Here is an 18,681-nt window from a genome sequence, read left to right as displayed (position 1 = left end):
GATTGTTTGAGCTCAGGAGTTCGAAACCAGCCTGAGCAAGAGCGAGACCCCGTCTCTACTAAAATTAGATAGAAAGAAATTAATTGGACAACTAAAAATATATAGAAAAAGAAATTAGCTGGGCATGGTGGCTCATGCCTGTAGTCCCAGCTACTCGGGAGGCTGAGGCAGGAGAATCGCTTGAGCCCAGGAATTTGAGGTTGCTGTGAGCTAGGATGACGCCACGGCACTCTAGCCTGGGCAACACAGTGAGACTCTGTCTCAAAAAAAAAAAAACATTTTGAACTAAATGAAGATAAAAGTAAAAGAGAACTTAGAGGGAAATTTATAGTACTAAATTCATATATTAGAAAAGGAGAATGATCTGAAATCAATAATTTAAGCTTATACCTTAGGAAACTAGAAGATGAGAGCAAAATCTTAAAGAAGGAAGAGGAAGGAAATAAAAATTAGAGTAGAAATCAGTGAAATTGAAAACAGGAAAACAACAAAGAAAATTGATGAAACCAAAAGTTAGTTTTTTGAAAGGAAATAAAATTGAAAAAAACTATGAGGTTGTTAAATATGAAATGTCAAATTTCAAAAGTTTAGTTTATTATATCTCAAATAAGAAGCAGTACAATTAATCAAAGTATGCGCCTAAACTACAACACAGTTTTGCCATCTTAAGGGTAGCTTGTTTACACCAGCAGCAAAGAAGCCTGGAGAGTGAGTGGCGATGAAATCACAAAAGGCATTTGCCACAGCTTGTTGAGAATTGAATATTTTTCCTGGCAAGAAGTGGTCCAAAGCCTGGAAGAAGTGGTAGTCAGTTGGGGCAAGGTCTGGTGAATACAGTGGATGACAGAGAGTTTCCAAGTCCAGCTTCTGTAGTTAAAGCAGTGTTGTTTCTGCTACATGTGGTCTTGCAAGAGGATTGGCCTGTCTCTATTGACCTAATCTTGGCTGCTTAATCGCAAGCATCCTCATCATTTTATCCAACTGCTTGCAATAGACATCCCCTGTAATTGCCTGATCAGATTTCATGAAGGTATAGTGGATAATACCAGCACTGGACCACCAAACAGACATCATTAGGTTTTTTTGATGAATATTTGGTTTTAAACTGTGTTTTGGCGTTTTATTTTCATCCAATCATTGTGCCAAAGGCTTGCAATTGTCAAAAAAATCCATTTTTCAACACACATAACAATGATGTAGAAATGGTTCGCCTTTACGTCATGACAGCAAAGAAAGGCAAGCTTCGAGACAATTTCTCTTCTGACATTTGTTTCATTCATGCAGTACCCATCTATTCAGCTTCTTTACCTTGCCCATTTGTTTCAAATTGTCCAATATTGTTGGAATAGTAACGTCAATCCTTGCTGCTAATGCAGGCGTAGGTTGAGATGGATTCGCTTCCACTACAGCTTTCAGCTCATGATTATCCACCTTGGTCTCAGTCACCCACATGGCTCATTTTCAAGATTAAAATCACCAGAATAAAAAAGACATCTGCACTGGAATGTTTATAGTGGCACGATTCAACAATTGCAAAGATGTGGAAACAACCCAAGTGCCCATCAATACATGAGTGGATTAATAAAATGTGGTACATGTATACCATGGAGTACTATTCAGCTATAAGAAACAATGGTGATATAGCACCTCTTGTATTTTCCTGGATAGAGCTGGAACCCCTAAGTAGCCCAAGTATGGAAAAATAAGCACCACATGTACTCACCAGCAAATTGGTTTCACTGATCAACACCTAAGGGCACATATAGGATTAACATTTATCAGGCGTCGGGCAGATGGGAGCGGGGAGGAGGGGATGGGTATATACAAACATAATGAATGTGATGCGCAACATCTGGGGATGACACGCTTGAAGCTCTGACTGGGGGAGGGGGCAAGGGCAATGTTACCTAAACATTTGTACCCCCATAATATGCAGAAATAAAAAAAAAATCACCAGAATGAAACTTCTCAAACTATCGATGTACCATGCGTTCATTAGCCACATCCTTCCCAAACACCTCATTGAAATTTTGACCTGTCTGCATTGCACTGGGTTCCACAACAAAACTCATATTATCAAAAATAAAAAGAATTTTTGACTTATCCATGGTTTCACAAAAATTGCTCTAAAGTAAATTTGAAAGATAATCACCAGCCAAAACATGCATTTGAAAGAATGAGGATGTACCTTCACAATAAAAAAAAAAAAACTCCAAGAAGTGTCAAAGTGAAATGTCAGTGATATCAACTGTCAAACTTAGTACTTAAGGAAATTGAACATTCCATACTTAATAACCTAATATATCCAAGCAAACCAAGAACAAAAAGAAAAGACAAATTACCACTATCAGAATTTAAAGAAGGGACATCAATATACTGACCTCACAAACATTAAAAGGTCATAAGAAAATACTATGAACTCTATTCCAAGAAACCTGAAAACTTAGATAAAATGCTTAAATTCCTTGAAATATACAAACTACCAAGGTTCACTCAAAAAGAAAGAACATATAAATAGCCCTGTATCTATTAAAGAAATAGAATATGTTATTTAAAATCCTCTAATAAAGAAAATTCTAAGCCCAAATGTTCTACCAAACATTTAAGGAAGAAATAACACCAACTTTACATACTCTCTTCCAGAAAATAGAAAAGGGAACACTTCCCCATTTGTTTTATGAGGCTGCCATTATGCTAATGCCATAAGACAGTATCAAAAAGAAACTGCAGACAAATATCTGTCAAGATATAATATTCTTAACAGAATATTAGTAAATCAAACCAACAATATATTAAAAAGATAATACCACCATGACCAAGTGGAACTCATCTCAGGAAGGCAAGGCTGATCCTACATTGTAAAACCAACCAATGTAATTTACCATATTAGTAGATGAATTAAGAAAACTATATGAACATATCAGTAGATGCAGAAAAAACTTTCAGTGAAATTCAGAATAAACACCCTCAGTAGTCTAGGAATAAATGGGAATTTCCTTACTCTACTAAAAGGCATCCATGAAAAATCCACAGCTAGCCTTATTCTTTTTTTTTTTTTTTTTGGAGACAGAGTCTCACTGTGTTGCCCGGGCTAGAGTGCCGTGGCGTCATCCTAGCTCACAGCAACCTCAAACTCCTGGGCTCAAGCAATCCTTCTGTCTCAGCCTCCCGAGTAGCTGGGACTACAGGCATGCACCACCATGCCTGGCTAATTTTTTCTATATATTTTTGAGTTGTCCGATTGATTTCTTTCTATTTTTAGTAGAGACAGGGTCTCGCTCTTGTTTAGGCTGGTCTCGAACTCCTGAGCTCAAACAATCCGCCCGCCTCGGCCTCCCAGAGTGCTAGGATTACAGGCGTGAGCCACCGTGCCCGGCCTAGCCTTATTCTTTTCTTTTTTTATTTCAGCATATTATAGGAGTACAGATGTTTAGGTTATGTATGTTGCCCTTGCCCCCTCCTCCAAGTCCGAGTTTCAAATATGTCCATCCTTCGGGTGGTGCGCATTGCACTCTTTGTGTATGCATACACCCGTCCCCTCCTCCCTCCTCCCCCTCCCCCCTGCACAACATCCAATAGATGTTATTCTTATATGTGCACTTATGTGTTGATCAGTTAATACCAATTTGATGGTGAGTACATGTGGTGCTTGTCTTTCCATTCCTGGGATACCTCACTTTAGCCTTATTCTTAATGGTGAGAGACTGAATGCTTTCCCCCTAAAGTATGGAACAAGGCAAGGATGTCCTCTCTCACCACTCCTATTCAATCTTGTCCCTAACCCTAACCTAGCTAGTGTGATAAGGCAAGTCCTAGCTAGTGTGATAACGCAAGAAAAAGAGCAAAAGGCATACATATTGCAAAGAAAGAAATAAAACTGCATTTGTTGCCAGATAACATGGTTGTCTATGTAGAAAACTCCGAAGAATCTATAAAAACACTCCTGGAACTAAAAAGTGAGTATAGTGGGGTTGCAGGGTACAATGTCAACATACAAAAATGAATTGTGAGGCCACGTGCAGTGGCTTATGCCTATAATCCCAGCACTTTGGGAGGATGAGGTGGGAGCATTGCTTGAGGCCACAAGTTCGAGACCATCCTGGAGAACATAGAGAGACCTCATCTCTACAAAAAAATTTAAACATTAGCCAAGTGTGGTGGTGTGTGCCTGTAGTCCTAGCTGCTTGGGAGGCTAAGGTGGGAAGATGGCTTGAGCCCTGGAGTTCGAAGCTACAGTGAGCTACCTAACAAAATAGATCTGAGATCTGTGGAAAGCTATGAAAACACTGATGAAACAAATCAAAGTATCTAAATAAATGCAGAGAAGACATCAGTAAGATAGTGGAACAGGAGCTTTCTACCATCACACCCCCACAGCAGCATCGATTTGACAACTACCCGTGGATAAGAGTACCTTTTGTGGAAGTCTGAGAGTCCAGCAGAGAAGTTTCAGCACACTGATAGATACACTAAAAGGCTAGTAACAGTTTCACTTTATCTGGGTTATCACTCCCCCAAGGCAGCACAGTTCAGTGCCAAGAAAGACCCCCACAGCCTGTGATTTCTCCCATGGGGGAAAGTGAGAGCATAGTGAGCTAGCTCTTAGCTTCCTGAGTTATGTGGGATGCTGCCCATGAGGCCCACTTCTTTCTCACCTCACCCAGATTACTGAGGTGACCAGCACAGATGAGTGGCTGGGACAGGCTGGGGATAGGGAAGAGAGGCCATAATCCCTCCTAACCAATAAACAGACCAATAACGAATAAGGGGATTGAATCAGTAATAAGAAAATCTCTCAGCAAGGAAAAGCCCAGGACCTCATGGCTTCACTGGTGAATTCTATCAAATGTTTAAAGAAGAATTAATACCAATTCTTCTCAAACTCTTCCAAAAAAACTGAAGAAGAGGGAACACTTCTGAGCTCATTTTATGAGGCCAGAAATACCCTGATATCAAAGCCACACAGAATACTACAGAGAAAGAAAATTATAGGCCAATATCCCTGAAGAACATAAATGCAAAAATCCCCAACAAAATAATAGCAAAACAAATTAAAAAGCATATTAAAAGGATTACACAACATGATCATGTGAGATTTATCCCTGGGATGCAAGGGATGTTTCAACGTACACAGATCAATAAATATGATATACCACATTAACAGAATGAAGGACAAAAATCATATGATCATCTCAATAGATGCGGAAAAAGCATTTGACAAAATTCAACATCCTTTCATGATAAAACTTTCAACAGATTAGGTGTAGAAGGCATGTACTTCAACATAGTAAAGACCATCTATGACAAGCCCACAGCTAACATCATACTCAATGGTGAAAAGCTACAACCTTTTCCTCTAAGATCAAGAATAAGACAAGGATGCTCACTCTTGCCAGTTCAATTCAATATAGTACTGGAAGTCCTAGCCAGATCAATTAGGCAAGAAAAAGAAACAAAAGGCATTGAAATTGGAAAGGAAGAAGTAAAATTTATATATGCAAATGACATGATCTTATATATAGAAAATCCTAAGACTCCACCAAAAAATGGTTAGAACTAATAAACAAATTCAGTAAAGTTATAGAATACAAAATCAACATAAAAAATCAGTTGTGTTTCTATGCACTAACAACAAACTATTTGAAAAAGAAATTAAGAAAACAATCCTATTTACAACGGCATCAAAAAGAAGAAAATACTTTAGGAATAAATTTAACCAAGAAGGTTACACTGTACACTGAAAAATCTAAAATGCTGATGGAAAAAATTGAAAAAGACACAAATAAATGGAAAGATATCCCATGTTCATGGAGTGGAAGAATCAATATTGCCAAAAGGTCCATACTACCCAAAGCAATCTACAGATTCAATGGAACCGCTATCAAAATTCCAATGGATTTTTTTTCACAGAAATAGAAAAACCAATACTAAAATTCATATGGAATCCCAAAAGACCCCGAGTAGCTAATACAAATCTTGAGCAAGATAAGCAAAAGTAGAGGTGTCACATTTCCTGATTTCAAATTATATTATAAAACTATAATGATTAAAGCAGCATGGTACTGGCATTAAAAAAAACCAAAAACACAGGCCAGGCATGGGGGCTCTTGGTGGCCTGTAATTCTAGCACTCCGGGAGGCTGAGGCAGGAGGATCACTTGAGACCAGGAGTTTGAGACTAGTCTGAGTGAGAGCGAGACCCCGTCTCTACAGAAAATAGAAAAATTAGCTAGGTATGGTGGCGCGTGCCTGTAGTCACTACTGCTTGGGAGGCTGAGGCAGAAGGATTGCATGAACCCACTGCACTCTAGCCCGGGAGACAGAGCAAGACCCTGTCTCAAAAAAAAAAAAAAAAAAAACTCAAAAAAAAAAAAAAAAAAAAAAAAAAAAGGACACAAAGACCAATGGAACAGAACAGAAAGCTCAGAAATAAATGTACTCATATATGGTCAATAAATCTTTGACACAGGTGCCAAGCATACACAATGGAGAAAGGGTAATCTCTTCAATAAACGGTACTAGGAAAACTGGGTATCTACATATAAAAAGAAAAGAAAGAAAAAAAAGCAATGGCATCAGTATCTTACACTATACACAAAAAATCAACTCAAAAAAAGTATTAGACTTTAATGAAATGTAAATTGCATTGCTAGAAGAAAACAGGGGGAAAGCTCCATGACACTGGTCTTGGCAATGATTTTTTGGATATGACTCCAAAAGCATAGGCAAAAATAAACATCAAACTGAAAAAGTTTCTGCACAGCAAAGAAAACAATCCAGAAAATATTTATAAGTCATATATCTGATAAGGGGATAAGATTCAAAATATATAAGGAACTTACACAACTCAATAAAAAAAAAAAACCTGATTAAAAAATGGGCAACGGACCTAGAAAGACATTTTTCCAAAGAAGACATACAAATGGCCAACAGGTATATGAAAAGGTGCTCACACACCACTAATCATCAAGGAAATGTGAATCAAAACCACAATGAGATATAACTTCACATCTGTTAGGATGGCTATTATCAAAAAATCAAAAGAAAACAAGTGATGGCAAGGATATGGAGAAAAAAGAACCCTTGCACACTGCTGATGGGAATGTTATTTACTAATTTGCACAGTCATAATGAAAAACAGTATGGAGGTTCTACAAAAAATTAAAAACAAACTACCATATATTCTAGCAATCCCATTTCTAGCCATATCCAAAGGAAATAAAATCACTATCTTGAAGAGTTATCTCCACTCCCATGTTCACTGCAGCATTACTCACAATAGCCAAGATATGAAAACAAATTAAGTGTCCACAGATGGATGAATACGTTGAATGGATAAAGAAATCGTGATAGACACACACACACATACAATGGGATATTGTTCAGCCTTTAAAAGGAAGGAAATCCTGTCATTTGCAACAACATGGGTGAATCTGGAAGACATTATGCTAAGTAAAAGAAGCCAGACACAGAAAGACAAATACTGCATGATTTCACTTACATGTAGAATCAGCCCTTAAGCCAGCAATGAATGGCTGTTTAAAGCAGGTATAATGTTTTAAACAATTACACATTTCTTTTTTTTTTTGAGACAGAGTCTCACTGTATTGCCCGGGCTAGAGTGCCGTGGCGTCATCCTAGCTCACAGCAACCTCAAACTCCTGGGCTCAAGCGATCCTCCTGCCTCAGCCTCCCGAGTAGCTGGGACCACAGGCATGCGCCACCATGCCTGGCTATTTTTTCTACATATTTTTAGTTGTCTGATTAATTTCTTTTTATTTTTAGTAGAGACGGGGTCTCGCTCTTGCTCAGGCTGGTCTCGAACTCCTGACCTCAAGCGATCCTCCTGCCTCGGCCTCCCAGAGAGCTAGGATTACAGGTGTGAGCCACCGCGCTCGGCCCAGAAGGATCTCTTGAGCCCAGGAGTTTGAGGTTGCTGTGAGCTAGGCTGACACCACGGCACTGTAGCCAGGGCAACAGAGCAATACTCTGTCTCAGACAAAAAAATAAAATAAATAAATAAATAAATAAATGATAGTCTTCATATAAAATAAAAGGCCTTGAAGAATTCTGGATGGCAAGCAAATACACTCATGACAGAATCTTAAATGAAAGAAGCAGCTTAAAAACTATATACATCTACATACATACAAATGATGAACCTAACTATTAAAAGAGAAATGTACAGAGAAAACCAGAAGTAGATACACTGAAATTTTAAGAGTAGTTAATTCTTAATGCTGAGCTCAGAGATTTTTTTCCTAGTATTTTTATTTCTCAAATTTTCTACAGTGAACATATATGAGAGGAGAAATTTTTTATACTGTATATTTTTAAAATGTTCATTGACTTATAGTAGCATGACCCCAAATTGTCCTATGAGGTGTTACTGGGTGCTCAATAAAAAAAGGGTTCTGTGGTCAGATATATGTGACTACCTGGCACACTGTGTCCCTCCTCTGGGGACTCATAATGCCTGGTAGCATGTTAAAGGTTCTAAGAAGTCAACTATTTAATAATAAAGAAACTTGTTTTACTTTATTTTAACTGGCATTTACCAAACTTATTTGACCACAGAACTTAAGACTTTCTCAAGACAACTTAGTATCTCAGAAACCACTAGGGTCCTATGGAACACATTTTGGGGAAATGCTATTATAGAGCCCCTCACCATAGTTTTTAAGGGAGGAAACTGAGTATTTTTAGAGATTTCTTAGGCTGACTTAGAAAAGGATGAATTATATATGCCTTGACATTTTGCTCCATGCACAGGATGACCTGGGTACCAGTCAGCCTCTTCCCTAGCCACCCCTGTCATCGCCCAATGGGCTAATGAACAAAGTGGCCATGGTGGCAGGGCTGAAGGTTATACAAAGGCTCAGCAACATGGACTTCAACTCGCCAATGCTGACCTGGCTAAGAGCACTGCTGAGTGTCCAACCTGCCAGCAGCAGAGACCAACACGGAGTCCCTGATCTGGCACCATTCCCCAGGGTGATCAGCCAGCTACCTGGTGGCAGGTTGATTACAGTGGACCATTTCCATTATGGAAGGGGCAGTGTTTTGATCTTACTAGAATAGATACTTACTCTCTATCTAGATATGGATTTGCCTTTCCTGCACACAATCGTTCTGCCAAAATCATGATTTGTGGACTTACAGATTCACCTTATCCACCATCAAGGTATTATACACAGCATTGCTTCTGACGAAGGAACTCACTTCACAGCAAAGAAGTGTGACAATGGGCCATGCTCATGGAATTCACTGTGATTACCATATTTCTCACCATCCAGAAGCAGCTGGCTTGGTAGAACAGCAGAATGGCCTTTTGAAGACTCAGTTATAGCACCAGCTAGGTGGCAATACCTTACAGGGCTGGGGCAAGGTTCTCCAGAAGGCTGTACATGTTCTGTATCAGTGTTCAATACATGGTCTGGTTTCTCTGACAGCAAGGATTCATGGGTCCAGGAATCAAGGGATGGAAGTGGAAGTGGCAACACTCACCATTACCTCTAGTAACCCACTAGCAAAATTTTTGCTTCCTGTTCCCATGACTTTATGCTCTATTGGCCTGGAGGTCTTGGCTGCAGAGGGAGAATGCTTCCACCAGGGGACACAACAATTCCATTGAACTGGAAGTTAAGACTGCCTCCTGGCCATTTTGGGCTTCTTGTGTCACTGAATCAACAAAGAAGGGAGTTATGGTGCTAGCTAGGGTGACTGATTTTGACTGCCAAGGGGAAACTGAACTACTACTTCACAACGGAGGTAAGAAAGAATATGTCTGGAATACAGGAGATCCCTTAGGGTGTCTCTTAGTATTACCATGCCCTGTGATCAAGGTCAGTGGGAAACTACAACAACTCAATCCAGGTAGGACTACATAGCAGCTGAGTTGCTTGCTGAAGGCAAAGGAAATACAGAGTGGGTAGCGGAAGAAAGTAGTTATAAATATCAGTGGTGACCATGTATCAGGTTACAGAAACAAAAACTGTAATTGTCATGAGTATTTTATCATTTTCCTATGAATACATTTGTGCATTTTCTTTCCTCTTATTCCCTTATCATGTAACAGAAGATGTACTGACTTTTGTCACAGTATTTAAGTATTGCTAATTTTACATCATAGCATTTAAGTTATGGGATATCAAGGAGAAGAGTAAACAATACCCAAGGACTTTACTTCCTCTTCTGAGGAAGGGGTTAGTATGTTTTCCATTGTATGTGGGATAGCTGTATCATTTTAGGTAGAATTATGGTCTTGCTCTTGTCCTTATTTGCAGATTACGTAAGGTTTAAGAAGATGTATATAGGGGCCAAGTTGACAAAGGGTGAACTTGTGATGGCTAATTTTATGTGTCAACTTGACTGTACCACAGGGTTGCAGAATAAACATTATTTCTGGGTGTGTTTGCAGGGTGTTTCCTGATGAGATTAGCATTTGGTGGATTTAGTAGATTGCCCTCCCTAATGTTGGTGGGCATCATCCAATCCATTAAGGGCTTGAATAGAACTAAAAGGAGGAAGGGGGAGGAATTTGCCCCTTTTTGCTTCCTGCCTGCCAGCTTGTGCTGGGATATTAGTCTTCTCCTGCCCTGAGGCTGGATTTACACCATCAACTCCCCTGATCTCCCCCAGCTTCAGACTTGGACTGGAATTACACCCCTGGCTTTCCTGGGTCTCCAGATTACAGACGAAGATAATGGGACTTCTCAGCTTCCATAATTGCATGAGTCAATTCCTTATAATAAATCTTTTCTTATATGTATGTCTTACTGGTTCTATTTCTCTGGAGAATCCTGACTAACACAATTCCCCATTCGAATTTCCTTTCCATGAAAATGCCTCTAATTTCTCCAAAATCTTCACGGATCTTGCTTTGTATGACTCTCTTGATCTCTTTTGGTCTGTGTAGCACACGATAGCAAATGCTCTACTGTACTATTGATATATTGTCTCTGACAGGTGAATGTGTGTTTTCTTTCTTTTTTTTTTTTTTTTAGAGATGATGTCTCACTCTGTAGCCTAAGCTGGAGTGCAGTCGCACAATCATAGCTTACTGCAACTTTGAACATCTAGGCTCAAGCAATCCTCCAGCCTCAGCCTCCCATATGGCTAGGACTACAAGCACATGCCATCATGCCTGGCTAATTTTAAACTTTTTTGTAGAGATGAGGTCTCACTATACTGTCCAGGTTGGTCTTGAACTCCCGGCCTAAAGCAATCCTCCTGCCTCAACCTCCCAAAGTGCTGGGATTATAGGCATGAGCCATCACACTTGGCCAGGTATGTATTTTTAGACCTTATCTTCTCAACTAGAATTTAATAACCTTGAAAGTAAGAGCTTTGTCTTTTTATTTCTTCTAGGTGTTATTTTCATTTGTTCATTCACTTGTTGATTCATGTATTTGCTTGTTCAACATATATTTGCTGAGTGCCTATTAGATTTCAGGCACACTGCTAGCCAATGCAATAATGATTAACACCAGTCTGTTCTCTTTACTCTTATGATTACAGTTTAGTTGGGGATATAGAAATGAATCAAACAGCCATAAAACAGATGTACAATTATAAACATCAGTAATGTTGTGAAGGAAAGATACTTTATAAGAGTCTACAAAGGGGACCTAAAGCTGACCTTAAGTGGACAGGGAGCTAGCTGTTCAAAGCAAGAAAGGTGAATCTGGAAGAAGTCATGTTTGAGCTAAGATCTGAAGAATGAGTAGCTTTCCACTAAATAAGATAGAGAAAAGGGTTGGAGATGAGAGAAGAGTATTCCAGACTCAAGTTCTGGGTTGGGGAGGGTGACAGGGCCACAGCATCACACACAACAGGCCTCAAGAGACAGGGACTGACCAACCAGATACTACTAACCATTTTCCTCAGTCTCTTCTCTTCTCGTTTTCTCTCAAGTTCTGCCTCCTTTTCTTTTGCCTCCCTTTTCTGACGCTCTTCCTCTTGGGCCTTCAACTGGGCCTGATCAAGATTAGAATGCAGAAAAATCAGAATTCTTGATTTGTATGGGAATATGATCTTTTATGTTCAAGATAGTCAAGTGTCTACCAAAGTGCCTGTCCTATCTCTGGAAGGCGTCTACGCTTTGTGATAAAAGTAGAAAACCCAACTAATATGTTTTCAGTTACGTAACTTAAAAGTTTCTCCAAAAGGATACTTTTCTACTTGAATAATAGACTGAGCATGAATAAGACCATTAATTTTTTATCATAAGATGATTACTTTTTAGTTCTTATTTCATTTGTGAAAAGCTAAGTCTAAATTGTAAACAATGTGGGGGAAAAAAAACCTTTTATTTCATTTCACCAAAAAACTCCAAAACCCAAACTGTTAAAACTGTTTATTTTTTTCTTCATAGGTGCAACTTAACTTCTGACAGTCTAGGTCAAAACTTTGGAAGATAAGAACTATCCCCTTTTGCAAATTTATTAGGTCGGACATTTACCTATAACATGCTAATTTGATTACGTGTAAATCTTCCAATCTGTTAGCGCTGATCAACTTTTGTAACATTTCCTTCCTGCTATGCTAATGATATTGATGTTTTTTCTCCCCTTTTCCCCCTCTAAAATTGTCACGGAATTCAGGCAAGTAGGCCAAAAGCCATTTCCAAAGTTGATCTAACTCTATTGTCTCAAGAGGCTTGAAAGAGCAAGGTTTCTTTTTTTAAGAAAGACCTAGACAAATCCTTTTTCTTGACTCAGTTTGCATTCTGAATTTATTACCAATTTCTCTTCTTCTTGTTTTTTCTTCCTTTCTGCCAAGATTCGCCTACGTTCAGCTCGTTGAATTGCTCTCTCTTCCATAGCTAGAAAATAGTAACAGAGTTCCAATATTTTTAATATTTGAAAAATATGAGGAACGTGAAGAAATGTCTCCATTTCATAGTAAAATTTAGTGTTATTGTTAGAGTTTTCTTGCAACTTGAGTGTTTACCATCTCAGAAAATATATACAGAGATATATAGACCTTATATACACTCTACATGTTAAAGACTTACAATCCCATCGTCAGCAACGATGAACAATTTATTATTTACATTTTTATTAAAAGAATTGTTTACTGGTTTAAATAAGGTAATGAGCATTAATGGTAGACTTTTATGTGAAACCCAGAAACCAGAATTTTAATTTGATTATACCTTTGATGAATGTAGAAAACTTTAATTATATCTAACAAATACTTTGAGAATAGGCTCATTCCTCAAATCCCATTAAATGAGTTTGTTAATTTTTCTTAAGTCACTGTACATATGTCTGTATATGTAAGAACAACAACAAATAAACTGAAGTTTGGGGTCACGATGAATATATTTTAATCTAGTTTTAAGGCCTGGAGATACAGATGGGCAGGAAATGGAATTGTACCAGGCATTTGGAGAACTGGCATCTGAACAAGTTTGAGTGTCAGACTCCTGTTCTTGACAGTCTATTAAATATCGATCCAAAAGAAACAAATGTGCAAGATGGTCTGATAATATGACTCTATAATCAGTTGGGGCTTTCATAGGAAGAGGGACATGGGTGGGAGGAGATTCAAGTTCTGCTCACCTAAGCCAGCCAATTGTTACTTTCAGTTCCTTGTGCCATGTTACAGAGAAGAGAATGTAAGTCCAACTTTTAAGAATTAATAAACATCTCCCTGCATATCCTTCAGGGTAAAAAAAGAAAAAGGAAAAAAAAAAAGAAAAGAAAAAAGAATTAATAAACAAAAAACTCATCAGGCTATTTCTTACTGATATTAAGTATCTGCTTTGCTGCAAAAGAATGGTGGTACCCCAGATGGTGGGAGTGAGACTGTCTCTAAGAAGGCAGAAATAGATTAGGGGATTAAAGTGAGAGACCCCTGAAGAGCAGAGTCTCTGGTAATAAGCCCCTTCCCCATCTATTCTAGATCTAATCATTAAAGACTACTTGAAAAGTAGACTGGGATCCTAAAATAGCAAACTCTTTAATCAAATAATAATTTTTTAAAAATGATCATAGCTAACTGGGCATTTCCTCATCAGCGTCAGTGGTAGGCAAAGTCAACATAAGCTGCTGTCCTAGAAGACAGCACAAAAACTGCCAATTTCTTTACTAATAGAAACTGACTGCAGGCACAGTGTCTTTCAGATGTCATTACTTCTTGTTAGAGCAGCAATCTTGCCACAGGTAAAAAATCAAATTTATAAACCTTAATATAACTGTCAAAGGACTGACCACTATATGCAAACATATGTACAGTGAGTGACTAAGTATACAGTAAAAACAATTAGCATATTCACCAGGTGTGTTCCAAGCAATGCTTCTCATAGTATCGTTCAGTTTAAATAAGGGTTTCTATGTGCATCGAAAATGTTATCAAATTAAAATATCTGGTTTGTAGATTTCATTATTAAAACCCTATCATCAAGGCATAACTCCTTTTAAAATGATACAATAACTTGCCTTATATTTCTGGCAACTGATCAATATTTTAACATTAACAAAGTACAATGATAGGTTATCTTTATCAGTGTTTAGCCTTAGCAGCTACTCAGAGTTTTCTCATTTGTGTACTTATCCCTTTTTTTTTTGCCACAATCTAAATCTTGAATTACAAAAAAATGATACACCTTTCAGCAATGTTTTCTTGTGTTGGCTGAAGGCCAAAAAGTTTGGCAAGAGGGGCACGAAAAAAAGTAGTGGAGCTTTCTGGCAAGTTCCGTTCCACTCTTCGCATGTCTGCTCATTTGAGATTTTGACCAAGTCTGCCAAGTCTCAAGACCTTAGAGTTGCCAGGATTCAATCCCACCATCTTCTATTCTAGAAAGAAAGATCACCACCACGAAGGCCACAACCAAGACAGCCCTGCCTTTCAATATGGGATGGGTTGTCATCAGCTGCTTTGGGTTCCTTCTGGGTCCAGAAAGAGAATTGCGGGAGTCACTTCTACTGCCTTCAGTCCCAGGGGAAGCAACAGGCGAACTGAGGGAAAAATAAAGGAAAAGAATTCAATCATCAGGGAAATGCAAATTAAAACCACAATGAGATTTCCCCTTACCCCAGTCAGAATGGCCTTTATTAGAAAGTCCAAAAACAACAGATGCTGGTGTGGATGCAGAGAGAAAGGAATGCTTATACACTGTTGGTGGGACTGCAAATTAGTACAACCTCTATGGGAAACTGTATGGAGATTCCTCAAAGAAATAAAAGTAGACCTATCATTTGATTTAGTAGTCCCACTACTGGGTATCTACCTAAAGGAAAAGAAGTCATTTTATCAAAAAGAAACTTGCACTTGAATGTTTATCACAGCACAATTCACAATTGCTAAGATGTGGAATCAACCCAGATGCCCATCAATTCATTACTGGATTAACAAAATGTGGTATACATATACCACGGAATAATACTCAGCCACGAAGAGGGATGACTTAATGCCTTTTGCAACAATTTGAATGGAACTGGAGAACATTATACTAAGTGAAGTATCTAAAGAATGGAAAAACAAACACCATATGTACTCCCTATTAAATTGGCACTAACTGAGGAGCACACATATGCATAGAGGGAAGTAAAACTCACTGGAAATCAACCAGAGGGGGAGGGGAGGAAGAGACAGGTGAAAACCTACCTAATGGATACAATGAGCACTATCTGGGTGATGGGCACACTTATAATCCTGACTCAAGCATTACAAAAGCAATCCATGGAACCAAAAACATTTGTACCCCTGTAATATTCTGAAATTAAAAAAAAAAATCTATTGCAGAAAAGAGAAAAAAAAAAGAATTCAGACCAATAACCAACTGCCTTCAAAGCACTTTCACCTGAGGAGTTCAAAGCCTGTTACAGACTTTAATTAATCCTCACTCTCTAACCAGATATTATTATACCTACTCTATAAATTGGTGTAATATTGTATGGAGAGGTTCAGTGACTGGCCTGAGTGTCCAATACGAGTCAGGTACTCTGCCTCCCATCCTAGTGCTTCGAATCAATAGGTATCAACACGTCTGATCCTGTCTTTTACCATACATAGTGAGTATGTCTCTAACACGTCTGAAACCATCTTAAATGGCTTTTGAGAAATCTGGACTCTTATTCCAGGCTTAAAGATGTTTAGTTTTATCCTAAACAATGATAAATTTAAGGTGGGCCATTAGCCAGTCCAGGGGCTGCTCTCTGTGGACCCCATGTTGTACGACCTAACTTCTCAGCATCAAACATATCAGAAACCCAGAAATCTAGGGGCTACCCAGAGCAAGTAAACATTTTTCTCTTTAACTGGTATAGTAACAGAGCTCCTCAGACAAAGGCAGCCATGACCCAAATGCTAACTGTGTAACTGGATCCTTATAGGCAGCCACTTGCCTTAAATATCTATTTATACCTGCCATGTGCCAGTCATAACATATGGGGCTTCTTTGCTTTGAGAGTGTAAAATAAAAGATCATGGAGCTTAGAAGCAGGGCAAAGCAGTTCAGGAGCCTCTCTATCCCAAAGTGGAAAATCCCACAAAACGAATCCAGAGTTCAATACAATCGACATACTTTGGAAGCATCTGGCAGGTTCCCTTGGGTTCCTCTTCTCCTCTGGGATTTGACAGCAGGCGCCTGTGTGTGTCTGTGACTGCTGTGGCTCGCTCTGCTGCCCACTGAGCCTCTGCAAGCCGCTGGTTTTCCTTCAGCTCGAGAATTGTTTTCTGCTGTTCCTGAAGTTTCTTCTTTTGCTTTTCAATCAGCTGTTGCTGGAAGACAAGGCGGTTGTGGAAATGACCCATGCAAATGGGTTCTGCTTTCTGGCATGTGGTTCTGAGCTTCTCGCTGCTGCCAGGCTGTTGGGAGGGCTCAGCATCCAGGGTCTTGTGCTGCTTATTGTCAGATGTGTTCAGAGGGACATTCTGAAGTGGACCCTGCAAGTTGCCCTTTGCTGTTGTTCCTAGGGGAGGGCTGGACATACAACCATTGCTCTCCAAGGGAGGCTTTTCCCACAAAGAGGGCACGGCAGTCACCTGAGAGAGAAGGAACATGTTATAGCCCAACTATTGAAAGGATGTGCCAATGAGATCTGACATTTGTCTAGTCGGTATTGTTTTGTTCTTCCCTGCACTGCAGCTAGAGTTGCTCTGTGCTCCTGGCCTGGCTAACTCACAGGCCACCAATCTTAGCTCTCTGAGCTACTCTTAAAACGTGGACTGCCGCTTACCATGAAAACTGGGTAGGAGAGTGGCTATAGCTGTATGAACCACTGCCATGGGCCGGGACAGTTGCAACAGGAAAAATGTTCTCTTATAAATTTCTAATTTGGACAGTTCATTTGTGAATTGCGGAGGATTACTTCGCATATATAACAGGAATTTTAAAATGCATGAATTCTGAATTTTGCAGAAATTTGAAAATATTGTGTTAAAGGATATATTCTTTCTTAAGAATGTTTGAAAACTAAAGAATACCTTTACAAATCAATAATAGCTCTGTTCTTTCAATGCCTCTCCTGCCACTGGTAAGTTAATCAATCATTTGCCACAGTGCAGGGTATTTATTTATTTCAGCAACACGGCCTGGTTTAAAGCCTACCTTACAGTCTCCAGCTATTTCTGAACTATCTATTGGTAGAAAATATTTGAAAGCCCAGGATCACAGGGCAAATACGTGCATTATATGAGTAATGTTACCTAATAATATTTTGTATTAGCATATGACTTAATAGTTTTCAAAGCTTAATAGTTTTCAAAGCTTTATCATATAAATTTCATCTAATTAATAGACTAAGGTACCATACTCAATTACAAATTCTATACAGACGAGAAAGAAACAAGAATTCTTATTCAGAAAAGCTTATCCTGGCCAAGATAATGTCGAGTTAAAATGTCTCTTCTAGAATGGTCTGATTCCATGGTCTAAGTTCTGACCAGTTTTTGATTCTGCCATTTGCAGTGGCATAAAGAGAAATATACTCAAAGCTATCTAATATCAGAAACTTCTAGCTCTAACAGGATGCCACCTTCAAAGTACTCAAAAATATTTTTCATGATGATGGAAATGCTTTCTACAGACTAAGCTGAAGTGAAAGATGTGATATATGGAAACTCTGACATGTTAAAGACTTTTGAAAATAACCTTTTATTTCAAAAATGTCAGTGAACACTTATTCATGAGAACACCTGCTTAAGTAATTTAGCATCAAGCCGGGTTTGTGTTTTAGGCTCTTTAAAACTCTGTGGTAATGACATGTTATTAACCCAGCAAGACTGTGTAAAAAGCTTGAGTAAAGCAACAGGATTTCTTTTAGATCATGGTAACTTTTTAAGGTGAAAATGAGAGAATGAAAGAAAAGCTTAATGGTACAGATTGTACTTATAGAACAAAAGTGAACAGACTGGCTTAATTAGAGAAAAATCACCTATTAGCTAACTGATAATTTTGAAAAATTTCAAGGTACAATATGTGTGTTCTTGGTACATGGTACGTGGCTTCCTATGATTGTAATAATTAATGAACATCTAACTAAAGATTTTATATTTTTATTTGTTCATATTTTACTCAATACTCTGGAAAAGATTAGCTTATTTAGTAACCTGCAGAGTCTATTGAAGGCCTCTATTTTCATTTGTTCTATTTTTTAAAATAATATTATCCTTTCTTGAAAAAATCTTTTGTTCCTGGTTTTGGATATTTGGAGGCTTTTTTCCTTGAGTC

General features: G+C 38.5%; 1 protein-coding gene across 2 annotated transcripts in view; it reads right to left on the bottom strand.

Annotated features, from left to right (window-relative positions):
* The window catches only part of KIAA1407 (KIAA1407 ortholog), a 74,194-nt gene that overhangs the window by 10,126 nt on the left and 45,387 nt on the right, over positions 1-18,681 (bottom strand). Inside the window, exons 10-13 of one of the 2 annotated variants that reach the window (XM_012652241.1) lie at positions 16,534-16,994; positions 14,853-14,965; positions 12,743-12,825; positions 11,877-11,978 (exon numbers count right to left, since the gene is read on the bottom strand). In XM_012652241.1, coding sequence (XP_012507695.1) covers positions 11,877-11,978; positions 12,743-12,825; positions 14,853-14,965; positions 16,534-16,994 — 759 coding nt within the window. Of the gene's footprint in view, positions 1-11,876; positions 11,979-12,742; positions 12,826-14,553; positions 14,966-16,533; positions 16,995-18,681 lie in introns of those variants that run through there. The other variant, XM_012652242.1, reaches the window with a different exon arrangement.

This window comes from Propithecus coquereli, unplaced genomic scaffold, assembly GCF_000956105.1.
Source record: "Propithecus coquereli isolate 6110/MARCELLA unplaced genomic scaffold, Pcoq_1.0 Scaffold386, whole genome shotgun sequence".
Taxonomy (NCBI): domain Eukaryota; kingdom Metazoa; phylum Chordata; class Mammalia; order Primates; family Indriidae; genus Propithecus; species Propithecus coquereli.
Note: the sequence above shows the minus strand (reverse complement) of the source record. Positions and strands in the feature narration are given on the sequence as shown.